At 38.0% G+C, this 18,390-nt stretch overlaps 1 protein-coding gene across 5 annotated transcripts in view; it reads left to right on the forward strand.

The window, feature by feature from the left end:
• Positions 1-18,390, forward strand: part of COL12A1 (collagen type XII alpha 1 chain) — a 102,413-nt gene that overhangs the window by 35,364 nt on the left and 48,659 nt on the right. For 4 of the 5 annotated variants that reach the window (XM_065681415.1, XM_065681414.1, XM_065681412.1 and 1 more), the window contains exons 15-31: positions 239-505; positions 2,503-2,695; positions 5,382-5,503; positions 8,130-8,279; positions 8,366-8,485; positions 9,021-9,185; positions 9,367-9,513; positions 10,149-10,288; positions 11,442-11,571; positions 12,576-12,721; positions 12,999-13,128; positions 13,906-14,045; positions 14,795-14,924; positions 16,347-16,486; positions 16,748-16,880; positions 16,981-17,007; positions 17,298-17,440. In XM_065681415.1, coding sequence (XP_065537487.1) covers positions 239-505; positions 2,503-2,695; positions 5,382-5,503; positions 8,130-8,279; positions 8,366-8,485; positions 9,021-9,185; positions 9,367-9,513; positions 10,149-10,288; positions 11,442-11,571; positions 12,576-12,721; positions 12,999-13,128; positions 13,906-14,045; positions 14,795-14,924; positions 16,347-16,486; positions 16,748-16,880; positions 16,981-17,007; positions 17,298-17,440 — 2,423 coding nt within the window. The remainder of the gene's footprint in view (positions 1-238; positions 506-2,502; positions 2,696-5,381; positions 5,504-8,129; positions 8,280-8,365; positions 8,486-9,020; positions 9,186-9,366; positions 9,514-10,148; positions 10,289-11,441; positions 11,572-12,575; positions 12,722-12,998; positions 13,129-13,905; positions 14,046-14,794; positions 14,925-16,346; positions 16,487-16,747; positions 16,881-16,980; positions 17,008-17,297; positions 17,441-18,390) is intronic. The other variant, XM_065681416.1, reaches the window with a different exon arrangement.

The following is an 18,390-nucleotide window of genomic DNA, read 5'->3' on the forward strand; positions in this document are numbered from 1 at the left end:
ATAAAACTTCCAATTACGCTGTGTCATAGTGGAAAGTACACTTGTGTTTGTTTAGTCTATTACAATTGAAAAAAATAATTTGACAGTGGCCTGTGAGATTCCCCACAATCAAATACTGTAATTTTGAAAAGGGCAATTTTATTTTTTTTAATACAGCAGAATGAATGTTGTAGGCATGCATTTAAATACATCTTTATGTGACAAAGTAAACACTTATCCCTATTTTTACACTGAAAAGTGTCACAAAATGCCAGGACTGTGACAGTAGACAACGAAACAGAAAACACAATGAGAGTTAGATGGCAGCCTTCACCTGGGAAAGTCTTGTCATATCGTGTGTACTACCGACCACGCAGTGGAGGAAGACAAATGTTTGGAAGAGTAAATGCTCCTGCTACAAGCATAGTGTTAAAGCGACTTAAGCCGCGGACTACATATGACCTCAGCGTTGTCCCAATTTATGATTTTGGACAAGGAAAATCAAGAAAAGCAGAAGGAACAACAGGTATGTATCACAAGTGTGTACAGGATTTTATAAGTAAAGTTTTGTGCCTAAAATTGATTATCATGGTACTTAGAAATGTATGGTGGAGTCTGCCAAGATCTTGAATGAACGGGCAAATTAAAAAAAAAAAAAGTCAGATGTTAAGACAACAGTTTGATTTGTTCAGAACTCCACTATGTCATAGCCTGAGCACAGGTTCTTGCTGTTGATATTGGGAATGTAAATATGGTGTAAAATCTCATTGAAAATACTGGGCTGGTTTTGAAAAACTGTTGTCAGTAGTCAAAACAAGGTGTTTTGAGAGGAAGACCTTATACAGACTAAATAAAGTATTGTCAGTTGCTTCACAATTTGCCTTTTGGTTGTGGGCACTGATTAAATAGCTACCCAGCATCTTATTACTTAGATTTGTCTTCTTTGGTCACCTTATTTTTTGTGGAAAAGCTGAATTAATAAAAAGGGAGAGCAGGTGATTTTGAAGAGCCATAATCAGAAGCTTGACCTCAGAGACTATGGTCTACTGGACAAGCTCTTTTCTCTCAGAAGCTGTAGCTCTAAAATATTTATTAAGTCCTGGAGAGGGAATTTTTGTGGTAAAAGCAAAACTAATTTTCTGCTCTGACTTTAGTATGTGTCTGATGCTGGTCTTTGTTTTTGTAAGAGAATGTTCTCTTGGCATCCAGATGAAATCAACCAGATAAATTCAGATCATCCAGCTGCTTTTGATTTTTTATGCATCTTGATATGGGATATGCCTCTGTGCTTTCAGTGTAAATAGTTGTGGTAATCACACTTTGGAAGAAAGTGGAGCCTGAGTGATCTTGTTAGTTCAAGCTGTCATGATAATTCAGGGAGGAGTATCACAGGAGGTGAGACAGAGAGGCTGTACTTTTCCGTGTGAGTGGGAGTGTATCTATGGTTTCTCAGGGGAATTCACAATCTGTGGACATTTATATGTGGACATTCAGTTATAGCTAGACAATTACCTTGGCAAAAGGTTACGAAAAACTTTTTTGTTTTTCCCTCCACCTTTTCACTCCAAAATGGTTGTGGTGACTTTCTGTTTACTCTAATTCCCATTTTTGTAACTTAAGATTATACTGCTGCAGCATTTTCTACAACTGCACTTCAGATTTATACAAAGCAAAAGTGATGCAGAAGCTCGCAGTGGGCTTATTAACCACTTTGTCTATGAGGACTGACCCGCACTGGGTAGCTGTTAGTCTTCAGAGGAAACTGCTCTTGACCTAAAAAACACAAGCTGTTTCGCTGCACTCCTCTGAAGAATTATTTTTTGACATACTGCCATACATGTGGTTGGTGAAGGCCTGGAGCCTGTAAAGGGAGAGGACTGTTGGCAGGACCTTTTCTATGAAAGGGTCCTTGCTTCCACTGTCTCCATACTCTGACCTCTGGGACCCAGAGCTCTGAAGAAAGAAGCAGCTTGAGAAGTGATATTGGTAACAGTACTGTCTGGGTGTGATTGTTGCCTGCAGTGAATTCTGTTTTTTCCAGTGTTAGTTTGAGGGGAAGCTGCTTTCATTTCTCTCTTTTGGTCTATATGCCTCATCTATTTGCTGCCATATAAACCAGAGAGGGCTAACTTAAGCTGCTCATCTAGTTGCTCCATAATTAATAGAGAGAAAGACTGACAGTCGTTAGTCCACCTGTTCTCAACATTTACTGAAGATCAGATGAATGTTTAAGATAGGTGAGATGAATCGCTATCTATCCCTCAGTCTGTTGACTGTGGAGGGAGCCTTAATAACAAACCTAGCTCACATACCTATTGATTAGATAGATAAAATTAAGTGAAGTAAATCTTACCTTATACCTCTTGATGCTTGACTTTATGTCAAAGGAAAGGTACAGAGAGTTTAGGACTGCCATTAATACTGGATTTTCATATGGATTTTTACATAAGAGCATACTTGTTTATTCTTTTTTTTTTTTCTGTAAGCAGACCTGATTTAAACCCCTTTTTCCCATCCTTGCAGCCTCACCCTTTAAGCCACCTCGAAATCTGAGAACTTCTGATTCAACTATGTCAAGCTTCCGAGTAACATGGGAGCCAGCTCCCGGGCGAGTGAAGGGGTACAAAGTAACTTTCCACCCTACAGAAGACAACGGGAGTCTTGGAGAATTAATAGTGGGGCCATATGACAGCACAGTCGTATTAGAGGAGCTTAGGTATGGACAATAATCCATCTCTTTTTTGTTTTTTTTCTTTAGTTCATAACTTTATCTTGGAGTTTTGTTTAATCATGATCTGGTATTGAAACACCTGGCAAAAGTAAGAACGAAAATAATTTTGTCAATAAGCCATGAGGATCTTGTTATGCACTCTCTGAAAAGCACCTGGCAGGGCTCTTTCTAAGATTATTCATTCACATTACTTGTGGTGTTCTCACAGGAACTGAAGGGGCAGGGCCTGTATTCTGCATTTTGCATATGAGAAAACTAATGGGATACTGTAAAAAAAGTTGGGATTTCTAAAGTTTCCTCCCAGAAGTTTCTTACCTCATGTTTGTTAAAAAACCCCTTAGTTTAGTTCTTGATCCATTTTCTCAGATAAATCAGGCCTGGATTTATAAAGTAGGCTTCAGACCATGCCAATATCTGTTATGCAAATATACTAAATATATTAGAAATTGGATCATTAAAAGTCTTAGTATTATGGGATGGTTTGGGTTGGAAGGAACCTTAAAACTCATCCTAGTTCCAAGCCCCCTGCTATGGGCAGGGACGACTTCCAGTAGACCAGGCTGCTCAAGGCATCATCCAGCCTGGCCTTGAACACTGCCAGGGATGGAGCACCCAAAGCTTCGCTGGGCGACCTGTGCTAGTGCCTCACCACCCTCACAGGAAAGAACTTCTTCCTTACATCTAATCTAAATCTACCTTCTTTCAGTTTAAAGCCACTCCCCCTTGTCCTGTCACTACATGCCCTTGTGAAAACTCCTTCTCCAGCTCTCTTATAGCCCCCATTTAGGTACTGGAAGGTTGCTATAAGGTCTCCTTAGAGACTTCTACAGGCTGAACAACACCAACTCTCTAAGCCTGTCTTCAAAGGAGAGGTGCTCCAGCCCTTTGATTATCTTTGTGTCCCTCCTATGGACTTGCTACAAGTCCATGTCCTCCTTGTGCTAGGAGCCCCAGAGCTGAACACAGTACTCCAGGTGGGGTCTCATGAGAGCAGAGTAGAGGGGGAGAATCACCTTCTTTTACCTGATGGTCATGTTTCTTTTCATGCAGCCCAGAACAGTCAGCTTTCTGGCCTGTGAGCACACACTGCTGGCTCATGTTGAACCGATCAACCAATATTACCAAGTCTTTCTGTTCAGGGCTGCTCTCAGTCCAGTCTCTGCCCAGGCTGTATCTGTGCGTGGGATTGCCATGACCCAGATGCAGGACCTTGAACTTGGCCTGGTTGAACTTCATGAGGTTTACACAGGCACACCTCTCAAGGCTGTCAAGGTCCCCCAGGATGTCATCCCTTTCCTCCAATGTATCAATTCAATCATGCAGCTTGGTGTTGTCAGAAAACTTACTGAGGGTACACTCAATCCCACTGTTCATGTTGCTGACAAAGATGTTAAACAGTGGCAGTCCACATACTGACCTTTGAGGAGCACAACTCGTCTCTGGTTTCCACTTGGATATTGAGCCATTTACTTCAACTCTCTGCATGAAATCATCCAGCTTATTTCTTATCCACTGAGTGGTCTGTCCATCAAATCCATTCCTCTCCAGTTTAGAGACAAGGATGTCGCGCAGACAGTATCGGAGGCTTTGTGCAAGTCCAGGTAAATGTCAGTTGCTTTTCCCTTATCCATCAATGCTGTAACCCAGTTGTAGAAGGCCACCATATTTGTCAGGCATGATTTGCCCTTAGTGAAACCATGTTGGCTGTCACCATTCACCCCCTTATTTTCCATGCGCCTAAGCATTTTTTCCAGGAGGATCTGCTCTGTGATCTTGCTGGGCACTGATATGAGACTGACTGGCTGGTAGTTCTCTGTGTCTTACTTTTTTTAAAATGGGCATTATTTTTCCCCTTTATAAATCAATGGAAATTTTACTGGCCTGTCATGACTTCTCAAATGTGATAAATAGTGGCTTAGCCACTTCATCTGCTTATTCCCTCAGGACTTGCAGATACATCTTATCAGGTCCCATGGACTTGTGCACCTTTAAGTTGCTTAGATGGTCTCAAACCTGATTTTCTCCTACAGCAGCTGGTTCTTTATTCTCGCAGTCCTTGCCTTTGCCTTCTGTTACTTGGGCAGTGTTGCTGGAGCACTTGCTGGTGAAGACTGATACAAAAAATTTCTTGAGTACCTCAGCCTTCTCCATATCCTGGGTAACTAGATCTCCCGATTCCTTCCAGAGAGTGCCCACATTTTCCCTAGCTTTTTTTGTCTTCTGTAGAAGCTTTTGTTGTTGCCTTTGATGTCTCTGGCCAGACTTCAGCTTTCCTGTCCTGATACCTGGCTACTCAGAAAATTTCTCTGTATTCCTCCCAGGCTACCCTTTTCACCCCCTGTAGGCATCCTTTTTGTATTTGAGTTTGTCCAGGAGCAACTTGCTTATCCATGCTCCAGGTGGTTTTTCCTGTGTTTGGATGCATTGCTCCTGAGCTTTAAGTCGTAAATTACTTGAGAGAAGAAGGCTATAAATTTAAGTGTAGAATCTAGAATCAGCTTTTATATTGTCAAAACTTCACTGTTTTGTGGAAAAGGTAGTCTTTGGGCTTCGCATTTTAGTACCTTCTTTTCCATGGGGGATTTTTTTCTGTGAGAATTTCAGAAGTGAAGTGTCAGTGTTTTGCTAGCCAAGTCATTTTACTTACAGTATCTTTGTTTAACTGTTGCAGGGCAGGAACTACCTATAAGGTAAATGTTTTTGGAATGTTTGAAGGAGGAGAGAGCAGCCCCCTGGTTGGACAAGAGATGACCACCCTTTCAGATACTACTTCGGAGCCATTTTTATCTAGAGGTAAACATGACTGAAGAAAGCACAGTCTTGGCTTTTGGATTTAAAAAGACCAACATTTCATTATCATATTTCTAATGCACATAAATATTTGTTTACAGGATTCAGTGTACTCCCTACCCTGATGACATAGCCTCATGTCTAAAATGACCATTAAGTATGTCCCAGTTCATAATTCTAGTCCTTCGCACCCTTTGGATGATCTTACATAGATGGTAACTCAGACAACCCATGCTTTGCTGATTACTCAAAGCCATCTGTACTGCATTTTCAAGCCATACACATCTGTGTTAAATCACATGAGGTCAAATTCTTGAACAGAGAGCATGGCTCTCCTGCAGGGGTGTTCAGAGGAGTCGAAGAAGGAATTTTAAGCAGATCTTTAGTGTTTGCTTGTCCTTATATGGTGACTCTTCCTTTTAAGACTAAGGTGTCACGAACAAAGATCTGTGATAGCTGGGAATGTCCCAGTATTGCTGTGTATTGTTTAAGTTTATATTTAACGTAACTGTCAGTGAGTAGTTTGTTTGGGGTTTATTTATTTATTTATTTATTTTTACTATAGCAGGAGGAGATTTAGGTAAGAAATGCAATTGCTGAGTGCTCTCCACTATCTGTCTGGGAGCTTCTCCCTGCATAGCTAAATCTTCCAGCTATAGATTTGGTAGCAGCTCTCTTGGAGTGGTTAATGGGCCATGACATACTGATAGTTGTGTTCACGATACTCTCAGTTGATACTGGATAAGGAGAATTTCAGGGTTTAGTTGTCCTTCATGAAAAGCAAAAAGAATCAGATCTTTGCTTTTTAATAGCCAAGTAGACATGCAGAAATAAAGACTTTTCTGCCCTTTCAAGGTTTGCATAACCATCAGAGAGAATTTGGTGTGGAGAAATAACCTAACTATAAAGACCTTTCAGAGTTAAATAAATAAAAAAAGTTTCTGACAGTTTCCTCTATTCTTTTTGCTTAACCTCTCTGATGCCTTTTTTCCACTGTGTAAAAAATACCTCATGTAATGTTATTCGCAAAATTTTTAGAAAATTTTTATTTAATTACTGTCTCTTTCTGTCTTAAGAGGGTAAAATTGAGAAAAACTACATAGCAGGCCATCAGTGACATTAAAGTTGTAACAAGTCTGGCAGGAAAAGTAATTGTACCTAGAGTAGTTTGTTAGTTTTTATTATGACAGCTGTCGTATCTGTCTTCACTGATATAGTCTTTAAGCTAATTAGGTTTACTAATGCATGGATTTGAGTCATGGTTAATGTGAAAAATGAATTTTACATCTGAGCCTGTAAATGTAATAGCACATTATTTATTGATAGAGGAAAAACATCACCCTAGGTCTGGTGCCTTTGCTAGAATTTTCCACATGGGGAACTATGGTAGTTGGAAGAAAAATAAAAGTCAAAATAGTTTTTAACTTATATATTGTACATGAAGCTAACTGTAACTGCCATATTAAAGTTATGCATGCAAGTTTTTGTACTAATATGATTTTACTTAAACCATACTCCCAACTGATTTTATTGTCCTGACTAAAGACTAGATCTATATTTTCTATGCAGAAGAGGATCATACTTTTAACCCCCAGGTACATGGAATAGTTATATTCATGAGTCTACAGTGTTGGATCAATTATGTGGAACATATATGAAATCACAATATCTTTCAACTGTGATGAGTGTGGCTGATTTTTCTCAATGGGATTTCTTCCATATAAAGACCAGAAGCTCTGATGGCAGGAAGCCAGAAAATTTGCAGCTGGTAACACAATCTACAGGAAAAGAGAGAGAGCAAGGATTTATTTCTGATTTTTGCAAATGGCTGTGGATAAAATTACTGTGTCTTTCTGTTTTGTATAAATTTTTTGTGATTTTCCTTGTGATGAAAACAATATGATGTGTATTTTATTCTGTAAGTTGTAAAGTGAAGATATCTGGAACAACTTCCTACCTTTTCAGAACATTGCAGCTTTATATAAATGTTTGCTCTTGTCCCCTCTTTATCTCTTGACCTGTGTTTATATTTGTGTATCTTGCCTAAATTGTGTGCTTTCTTTCCGGTATGTGCAAACTTCTATACCACTTGTATTACCATGTCTTTTTCCCCTGAAAATTCAGAAATGTTATTTATTTGAAAGTGGTTGTAGTATATGCTATTAAATCCTGTATTACATAGTTGAAAGTTTAGCTCTCCATGACGGACTAAAGTACTGTAAATTTGATAATTTGATAATGGCTACTGCCATAGCAGTAGTCAGTTTAGTAATCTTTTACAAAACTTCTTAAATCAAGTTCTCAACCATCTTTAAAGACCAAAACAGATAATGACAGGACAAAAAGAGAAGACTGGCCTTAGCATTTGCAAAGGCTTATTTATAAAAGGAAGCATACATGAAGAAATTTATACAGCTTTTGCCATGGAACCAGTGACTAGTGTGAATAATGTTCACAAATAGGTCATACTTGACAGAGTGCCAGTGAATAAAACTAGAGCTACTTTGGAAGCTAACTCATGACATGTGTCATATAAAAGGATGAAGAAAGAAAGTTATCTTGCTAAGGATATATTTTTCTGGTTGAAAGCTATCATACTAAGGTTGTATTTTTCTGGTTGGCATGGCAGGTTTAGAATGTAGAACCAGAGCAGAAGCTGATATTGTGCTGCTGGTGGATGGCTCATGGAGTATTGGGCGGCCAAATTTTAAAACTGTCAGGAACTTCATTGCTCGTATTGTTGAAGTTTTTGATATTGGTCCTGACAAAGTACAGATTGGTAAGTCCTCATATGTTGGAGGGAAAATGAGGTGTAACTGCTGCACAGCCACATAATAACTGCATGATAATGGCTTTTTTTACCAGGTCTTGCACAGTATAGTGGAGATCCCAGAACAGAATGGAATCTCAATGCTTACCGAACCAAACAGTCTTTGTTAGAGGCTGTAGCCAATTTACCATACAAAGGAGGCAATACTCTAACAGGTATGTCATACTGCCAGGGTTTTCCTTAAGCTCCAATAAAAATAATTCTAACAGATGACGCCAGTATTGTTCAGTGAGTTCAAATTTGTCCATGATGAAAGGGCGTTACAGTTCAGTATGTTTGGAAAAAGAACAGGCATAGCATAGACATATAAACTCAGTGAAAGTCTGGAGAAATGTAGTGGAGCACAGCTTGGGTGATGTCCAAGTACCTCTCTGCATATGAGAACAAGAAAAGGAAGTTCCATGTCAGGGTTGGGATGAAGACAAGGTGAGGACCTAGAAGGAAGCTAGAGGAGATCAGATAGGAGGGTGATACATAAAAAGTCAGAGATTAGAGACTCTGACATGGCTGAAATAGTATCAGTTGCTGGTAAGTCTAGATGATAGGCTGCAATTAGATTCCAAGTGCTTCTAGAAGGAAGTAAATTGTGGAATGATGGAGTGAAATCACCAGGATGAAATACTCTCCTCTACCATGAGTAGCATATGGAAATAATTTGTAGTGATGGTTACCTTCTTTGTATCATGCTAGGAATGGCCTTGGATTTCATCTTAAAAAACAACTTCAAACAAGATGCAGGCTTAAGGCCCAGAGCTCGCAAAATTGGTGTTCTCATCACTGATGGCAAATCACAAGATGATGTAGTTACCCCTTCAAGAAGACTCAGAGATGAAGGGGTGGAACTTTATGCAATTGGTAAGTGAAGAGGTGGTGTGCACCAGCCCCCTCCTGCCCATCTGCTAAATGCACAGAGAAGAGGCTACATACATAAGTACCTAAAAAATTATTCAAAGAATGTGTTTAGGGGCTTACATTCATAGCATTATGATTCATAGCCACAATTTATAACGTTTTGTTTTCATGTCTTCTCTGTAAGGTATTAAAAATGCAGATGAAAATGAATTGAAACAGATTGCAACAGATCCAGATGACATCCATGCTTACAATGTTGCAGATTTCTCCTTCCTGGCTAACATTGTTGATGATGTAACCACGAATCTGTGCAATAGTGTGAAAGGTCCAGGTACCTCACTTTTTCAGTCTAATTCATCCTTTTTGCATTTATGTGCTTGCACTGCAGATTCCATTTTATTACTTACTGGGAACACTGTGTAGCCTTGGGCTGTTTTTTCAGCTGCTGGTGTGAGGAAGTTAGGCAGACCACCTGGACTACCCTGCAGGGGTTCTTTCTTTCTTTTCAACAATGACTGTATTATACCTAGCACAGCATGACATGGCTGGATGTGCCTTCTTTTCTCCCAGAGTCAGGAAGTATGTTGCTCAGTGTGTCACCTTTTTAGTCGTTGTTGCAGATTCTTTGATGATACTTCTTCAGTAAGGAAAATTTCAGCAGCCCTGCTCTTTTCCAGTATTAATGTCTGACAGCCCAAAATCAAATCTGAGCATAGAAAAACAGTAATGCTAGCCGATGGCTGTCCAATGAAACACTGGTGTTGAAGATGGAGTAGGAATGATAGGGAGCTTATTTGGTCTTGAGTGTGATGTGAGCTATCTTCACACAGTTTTAAGAATTCCTGAGGAAACAGAAACATAAGGAAGTACCTAAAGATTTTTTTTCCCTAAGCATTTTTTGTCTAGTTTTTTTTTCCTGATGATATAAGATAAATTAATAATTTTGAAATTTACTTCCACTTGTAGGTGATTTGCCACCTCCCTCTAACCTAGTTATTTCAGAAGTGACACCTCGTTCTTTCAGACTGAGATGGAGTCCACCTCCTGAGAGTGTTGATAGATACAGAGTTGAATATTACCCTACCTCTGGAGGTAGCCCTCAGCGGGTTAGTATTATATGTGCATCTCTGACATTGCCCATGATAACCTCAGACCTTCGCAATACACTAATGTCATTCTGAAGTTTGTGCTGTGTATGGTGTAACAGTAAATGAAAGAAGGCTCCCAAGGTCAAGAATATGAAGACTCATAAATGATACTCAAAATTACAAAAAGTAGGAGCATAAAGATCACTTTGATTGTTTTAAAATCGTGAATTCAGGAGAAAGATGTATTTCTTAAAAATAGTTGACTGGTATTTCTAGCAGTTCCTTTCTGTTTATATTCCACTGTCATATACTGGTTTAAATAAGCCTGTAGCAGAAATTTTCTGAGCATATTCATGTTAGTAATTTAGCATTTTCTTGTTAGTAAAAAAACCCCCCAAACCAGTGAGTGATACAGTAAGCTAGTGCTTTGGTTAATATTATATGATGGCACTTGGAATCTGTGCCTAAGCATATCCTACAAACCGCTTAATGCACAAGGTCAAACTCATCCTGTGGTCATTACTTCTCCATGCAGAGAGCCAGAAACCAGCAGCCCTGGTTTAGGCAATCTGAACTGCTCATCACTCACTTTAACCAGCCAGGAGAGTGTTTAGAAGACTGAAGTTAGGTGCCTGTGTGTACCTAACTCTGAATTTCCAGTCTCTGAATGTGGCTTTTAAATCTTAGCTCAGATTTGACCCAGGGAGAATTTAGTCTTAGTAAATTATGATCTCAGGATTTGGGGTTTGATTAAAGTTAGAGCAGCCATTCTACTGCACAATGACTTTACAGCTTGTTTGCTGGCTTTTATGTTCTGCAAAGTGCTGCTAATGCCATGTGCTGTAACCCTCTAGATTATCCTGGAGGTTTAAAACTTCTTTCCAAAGATGTATCATGTACCCCTGGCACTTTATGCTGCTGCATAATATTAAAGTGTGAACCATGTGTAAAAGCAGGATGCACAGTGAGTGCTGCTAGCTATATCCAGCTCTGTTGAGAACATGTGTTTGTCTGCCAAAATACATAGAATATTAAGACCATACTTATCTTTAGCTCCATACCAATGATTTCTGAAGAGTTTCACAATTTTTTTTATTTTTTTTTTATCTTAGAGATAAGATTACAAGTTCATTTGTTGTACAGTGGTTAACATTGCTTCTCTTTGATGTAGTTTTATGTAAGTAGGATGGAAACCACGACAGTTCTGAAAGATCTGAAACCTGAAACAGAATATGTTGTTAACGTGTTTTCTGTGGTAGAAGACGAAAGCAGTGAACCTCTAATCGGCAGTGAAACAACTTGTAAGTTAGAAATAGAACTTGTATAACATGTTAACAGCCAGTTTGGCGGCTGGGGAACTGTCCAGTAGAACTGTGAGCTTTCTTCTTAGAGGAAACAAAATTTCTAATTTGAATGACCAAATTGTGTTGTGTTACACTGGGTGTTCAGATCTTGGCTGGAAAACTTTAGCAAAGTGAAACTGCAGTGTACTAAAACACATTTGTCCCAGCTTCTTTCCAGACTCATAAAGCACTACTGTATGATTAGAGCAGCAGACATGAAATCTGACCATATACAAATGTGTACTCCTTATTTTTTATGCTAGATAATTCATTGCTGCTACTAGGAGCCAAAATACGATAAAAATTCATTCTAATTTTATAAAATTAACAAAAAGACAGTTCAACATAATTTTATCTTTTCTACAAGACAGAGGTTAGTCATGTTTCTGTTAGCTGTCTACATCATTGAATTTAGGTGTATTTACGCTGAGTGCAACATAGGGTGACTTTTCTGCCTCTAAGAATTTTGAATGTTAGGTGTTCATTTCACTTCTTTGACTGTTTTGTACTAGACTTGTCATAAACCCTTAAAGTATGTACATGATTTTTATGAATTCTGTGGCATTTTTATGTGCAATAATTTCAGAAACACAGAAAACAAGAAAAAAGTACAACCCCCCTTTTAGAAGTACAGATCCCAAAATAGCCATGTTGTTTCATATTAGAGCATTCATATGAGTTAATATTGCTTTTTAGAATATTCAAGTGTTCCAGGGTAGTCTTGTAAGATAGTTTTAACTGTGTGCATAGCAAATGTGTGGCACATTCAAAATATGATGACTATTGCCTCATTCTTAAACTAAGCACCACTTAAAATACCACTACTTGCAGATCACTTTCTGTTACCCACAAAATACCCTAATACCTATGTGCCATATTCTCAGTGGCGCTATCTTTGATGTGAAACATGAAAAGTGAAAAAGCTGAAGGAAATAAATTAATATATGTGTTTTATTTGACAGTGCCAATCTCTTCAGTTAGAAACTTGAATGTTTATGATATTGGATCAACTTCCATGCGAGTGAGATGGGAACCTCTCAATGGGGCTACTGGTTATTTGTTAACGTATGAACCCGCGAATGCCACAGTCCCAACAACAGAAAAAGAGGTGAGAGAATTTGTCATTACTTCCTGTACTCTACCAAGAATAAATTAAGAAAAACTGAAGATTTTCTTGATCTACCATTGTAGTCAAGAGAAACTGGCTTGTACTTCTTGAAGCACTGTGAACTTACTGGGATATCGTATACAGTGACATCAGTCAGGAAGCTGTAAATATACTGTGAATCTCACAAACAAAATTCCTGTGCAGTTAAATCATTGCTTGCATTTCTGCCATTGCTTTCTTCATTTTTTAAACATGGTGTGTTACTTTTCATGTGCAGATGCGTGTTGGACCATCAGTCAATGAGGTGCAGCTGGTAGATCTCATTCCCAATACTGAGTACACTTTAACAGCTTATGTATTGTTTGGTGATATGACCAGTGACCCGCTCACCACCCAGGAAGTTACATGTATGGGCATCTTGATTTTTGCTTTGTTAATGCTTCAGCAACATTTACTTTTGATTTTATTTCATACAACATTTTTTATATATTCTGTTTTGTTTAGAAGATCATCTTTTCCGTGCTTCATGCATTTTTCTAATACTCAGATGTTTCCAAAAGATCTTAATGTCAATTTCAATGAAAAGAGACCAACTATTAAAAGAGGAATAAAAGAGTTTTCTCCTTGAATATTGAAGGAATTTGGATTTCAAATCTTGAGGTTATAGTGTTTTTAAAGGTCTCAATTTTGCTTGTGTTATCTTAAAAGCCTTATTCCCAAATTCAGACATTCTCTTAAGTATACAAATTTATAAGAAAACATGTCATATCAAGAAAAATTGATTTAAACATGGCTTATTTTTATACTTTTCCTTACACATTTTCTACTGTAAGAGGCATAGTTCTGGGCTAGATGCATGCAGTCTGTTTATTCGTATATTCTTAAAAAATGTTGAACTCTCAACCATACATAAAAAGTGGCTGTTGTCACCAAAAGTTATGATCTTAATTACTGATATTTCTCAAATTATTGTGCTTATAATTTACAAAGGTGAAGCTGCCACAGTTTATAGCTATTATGCTTATTGCTGGGACAGTGGGCTCATATAGTGACCAGAGCATTGAACTTCCCAGAAAGTTATTGCCTCCATTTCAATGAAATGCATGAAAATAATGTATTTCCTTCTGTGAGAGACCTATACCTCTGCCTTGAATAGCATTTTCACTTACTAATTATTTTTACAGTACCTTTACCTGGACCCAGAGGCTTAACAGTTCAGGATGTTACTCACAGCAGTATGAATATCCTTTGGGATCCTGCCCCAGGGAAAGTTCGAAAATACATCCTAAGATACAAAATAGCTGATGAAGCTGATGTGAAGGAGGTAAATTGCAGGAATGTTTTTGAAAGTACTAGAAGATGATTTTATTTTGAGGAGCTAGTTTACTAAGATAATAGCAAAATTAATATTATAAGCTACCATCGAGAATAAAGAGTATCAGTTCATGATGATTGCAGTCAGGTGAAGGGTAAACTGGAAACTGAATAAGTAAGAGAGAATTTGTTTGGTACTCCCCCCTTTTCCTTCCTCCAGAGAGAAAAAGTCATCAGACTGGAGAATTTTTCTGTGCTTTGATTGCTACTCTTTGGCAAGAGCTTAATACTTGCTTAACACGTAGGTGTTATCTTGCCAAGCTCTAAGAACAGTTTACAAGTGAGAAGACAGGATTATGGAATAAAGGTATATTAGCCCCTTTCACTCACTGTCTCAATATATGTGAGCATCATTAGACATGTCTTTGATATCTGCAAGCTTTCCATAATTGCACTGCTAGCTCTTGGAAGACTAAACGTGCTTTTGTAAGGGAATGGGAATTTTCTAGAGATACAGTCTGCATCCTCGTTTCCAAAAGAATGAAACAGTGAAAGATCCGCAAGTTGTACTGGTGTTTGAGACAACACACTTTGCGAGGGTGTAGGTAGGTAGCACTCATTAGTCAGATGTAAATTTAGGGGTTAATGCCAAAATTTAGTGCAGAATATTTTTCTGTTTTTCAGTACAGGAATTTCTGACAAATGCAGAGTAAGAAATAGAGCAATTTACAATTGTTAAGTTACTGTTTTTATTCTTAGGTGGAAATTGACAGACTGAAAACCAGCACTACTCTCTCTGACCTTTCCTCCCAAACGCTTTATAATATAAAAGTTGTTGCTGTGTATGATGAAGGGGAATCACTACCCATAAACGCAGAAGCTGTCACTCGTAAGTTTTCCTATTAATTCTTCTTGTGGTTATTTTTGCCTTATGTCCTATTTAAGTTGTGTGTGTTGTAATATATTACTGAGTTTAGGTGGAACTATAATTTAATCTGTCTGACAAATAGCTTACTTGCATCTGTAGCATTATTTGCAATATATCAATCCCAGGGAATCTTAGATGAGTTGAGTATCTTACTGCAGTAAACACTGAGCTTGCAGTCTGCAGAGAGGTGACAGGCCAGCAACTGAAGCAAAATTACTTCTGTTTAGAGGCTGAAGGAGGAGTGTCAGGGTAGAATTAGTAAGAAAATATGAGGGCAGAGGAAAGGTTTAGCAAGTCTATGCAGGAATCTAGGAAAGTGAGTAGGAAGATGGAGCATGTGCTAGAGGATTAGACGAAAATGATCTTGCTTCTGATTGAAAGTATTTTTTTGTACCATGGAATGCTTAAACCAGTCTGTACTTTTCTCAAATGATAAAGACAGCATCTGCGTAATCTTAACAAATACAGTCAAGAAAATGGTGTTGCATAAATGGTAAAAGCCAGTCTCCCTACAAGGGAAGTGACAGACTAAAGGGAGAAAACTGTTATCAGGAAAGTCCTCATCCTGATCTAGGAGTATGATTTAGGAAGACAGCTAACTAGAAGAGCTAGAGCAGAAATGAGCAATGTTACCTGATCATTGCCTCTCACTCTGGTATGGAAAAAAAGAGAAAAAAACATGCAGATGCTCTCTCTCTTTTTTTTTTTTTTTCTTTTTATCCAGTTTTTTATTTTGTAGCCTGGTGTGTTAAAAAATGTTTGTGAGGGTTTGTTTGCTTGCCTTTATGCTAGCCTTTCTTTTATAGCTGTGGGTTTGTGTGAATGTGTGTGTAAGGAAAAAGAAATTCATTGTTGTTTAATTCTCTGGTTAAACCTATTTACTCATTTCTTCCTGTTGACTATAAAATTTAGCTTCCTTAACCTGCAGTTAACCCCTATGAATTCTTTCTAAATAAGGGGTGTAATTCAATCATGACTCAGTTGGCTTATATAAAGAATTTTAAGATCCGGAATAAACTCACGTAAGAGCTTGACCTCTGAGTGTGTGAGTTTACAATCGCTCCTTCTTACTCTAAAATGCAAGAGCTAGAACTGCAGTTGTTGTGACTAGGCATGAGAAATTTGTCCTCTACTGAGGTCACTAGAGCTACATTTGTTTTATCAGGTGATGACCTAGTGATGTGAACTTATGAAGGACAATTTGCTTACTGTAGGTGGGGTGAGTTATACTACAGGATTTTGTTGTAGCCATTAGAATTATGGTAACTGAGAGATAAATCTTCTGCATAATCTTCTAAGTTCTTTGCCTGTCTAATTCTGTTGTTGAACTGTGTTTATTTTGTAGTTACATTTTTTGAAATACCTTTCCTTTTCTCATAATAGAGCCTGTGCCAGCACCTGTCAATCTTAGAATCACAGATATAACAACAAATAGTTTCAGAGGAACTTGGGATCATGGAGCTCCAGATGTCTCTCTATATAGAATAACCTGGGGACCCTATGGAAGATCAGAAAAACATGAGGTAAGAATAGTCAGTCATTGTAAGAATTTGTGGGCAGTCTCTGAAAGGGTATATTTCTAAAATCGGAAATGTATTTAATAAATAGCCTATAACTTGCAAGCCCTCCTGTTGAGCTCAATGGAAATTGAGTGAGGAACTGTAGAACACATAGTTACAGACACGTGTAGTGATGTTACTGTGTAAAAAGTTACTCGGTTATATCCCACTCTCTTTCGGTTTGCTTGGGTTTTATTTATATATTTATTTTAATTTCTCCACAAGACTATTTTAAATGGAGATGACAACAGTTTGGTCTTTGAAAATCTGAATCCAGATACATTATATGATATCTCAGTTACTGCCATTTATCCTGATGAATCAGAAAGTGATGACCTCATTGGCAGCGAACGAACATGTAAGTAGATGAAGTGTTTCTGCATATTGCTATTCATAGTTATTAAATCAGAAGGCATACACATACAAGAATTCTGAAAACACTTTCTATTTTTTTCTAGTACCTTTGGTACCTATCACCACACAAGGTAAGAATCTGATTTTCCAGGTATGTCTTTATTACCTTTCTCTAAACTGTGATGGATGTTGACATTGAAAAGCTGAGATAATTTAATAAATGTTACTATGTTTTTGGACAAATATTAAACACTAGGTTACAGCATGTTTATTACTTTATAAACATTACAGTTGGTGTTGTCTTGTACTTAATACATTTTGCTCTTGCTGAGACATTCATGCAGTCTTAAAAGTATGAATGGTTTGTCCCTGCTTTTTGCTTGAATTGCACATTTGTTCTTTTCTTTATTATGTTTCTCAGCCCCAAAGAGTGGTCCACGAAACCTTCAGGTGTATAATGCAACTTCACACAGTTTGACTGTGAAGTGGGATCCTGCTAGTGGTCGAGTGCAGAGATACAGAATCCTTTACCAGCCTATCAGTGGGGATGGTGCTGAACAGTCGGTAACTAATTTTGGAGAGCTTCAGTTACTCAACCTGAAATGATAGTTCTGCAAAGTAACCCATTAGAATTAACTTATTTTCAAAGTACAATGGTGTATATATTAATCACTTTTTAGATTAAGATTAAAATTTATAGTGAATAGGTATATATTCCCATCTTTTTCTTTCTCCATTTTCAAATCCAATATAGATTGCTTTCTATGGAGGAATAATAACTTTGGATGCATCTTTTTTTCCTGAAAATCATAGGATCTATAGATATAACTAGAATAAAGTTAAAATGTGTTGAGGAACAAGTCAAACAGCACGTGAGGCTAGAAGTCACAGATATCTAGTTATCACAACAATATGAACTACCATGACTACTTCCATAATCCAGAATTTTCTGTTTTCATAGTGTGGTTCATGTGCTATCAGAGGGACTTTGCTGTGGAACATACAGTGGACCACACTAGGGACAGAATAACCACCCAGAAGTAGCAGTTGCAAAAATGAATCCATGCAAAACATAAGTTAGGGAAGTGTTTGAGGTATTTTTAGTGCCTTTTGGTTGAGCAGCTGTGGTGATAGAGAGAGCCAGTACTTTATGATCAGCCAGCTTTCCTTGTGTCATCAACAAGAGCTGTGTTGACTACTGGTGGCCTACACAACACAGCCTGGGAATAGTAATTCAGCCAGCCTGTTTATCAGAAATGTGTGCTACTTAAAAATGCCCTGTTCTGCAGTGGGAGGCTGTTATGGTTACTGCCAAATGACTCAGAGGAGCAGTCTCAGATGAGAACCACACTCATTTAGCTTGTTCCAGTAATAGGAGATCACACGTGTTCAGAAGTGTATCTAGGAATATTTACTTTAGAATCAGTTCACATCCATTTTTACTCTCTTCTGAACAGCATGCATTTCAGTTGAGGTTGTTGAACTGTTGAATGAATTGAATAGTTAAATGTAAG

The sequence above is a fragment of the Lathamus discolor genome, chromosome 5 (assembly GCF_037157495.1).
Source record: "Lathamus discolor isolate bLatDis1 chromosome 5, bLatDis1.hap1, whole genome shotgun sequence".
Lineage (NCBI taxonomy): Eukaryota > Metazoa > Chordata > Aves > Psittaciformes > Psittacidae > Lathamus > Lathamus discolor.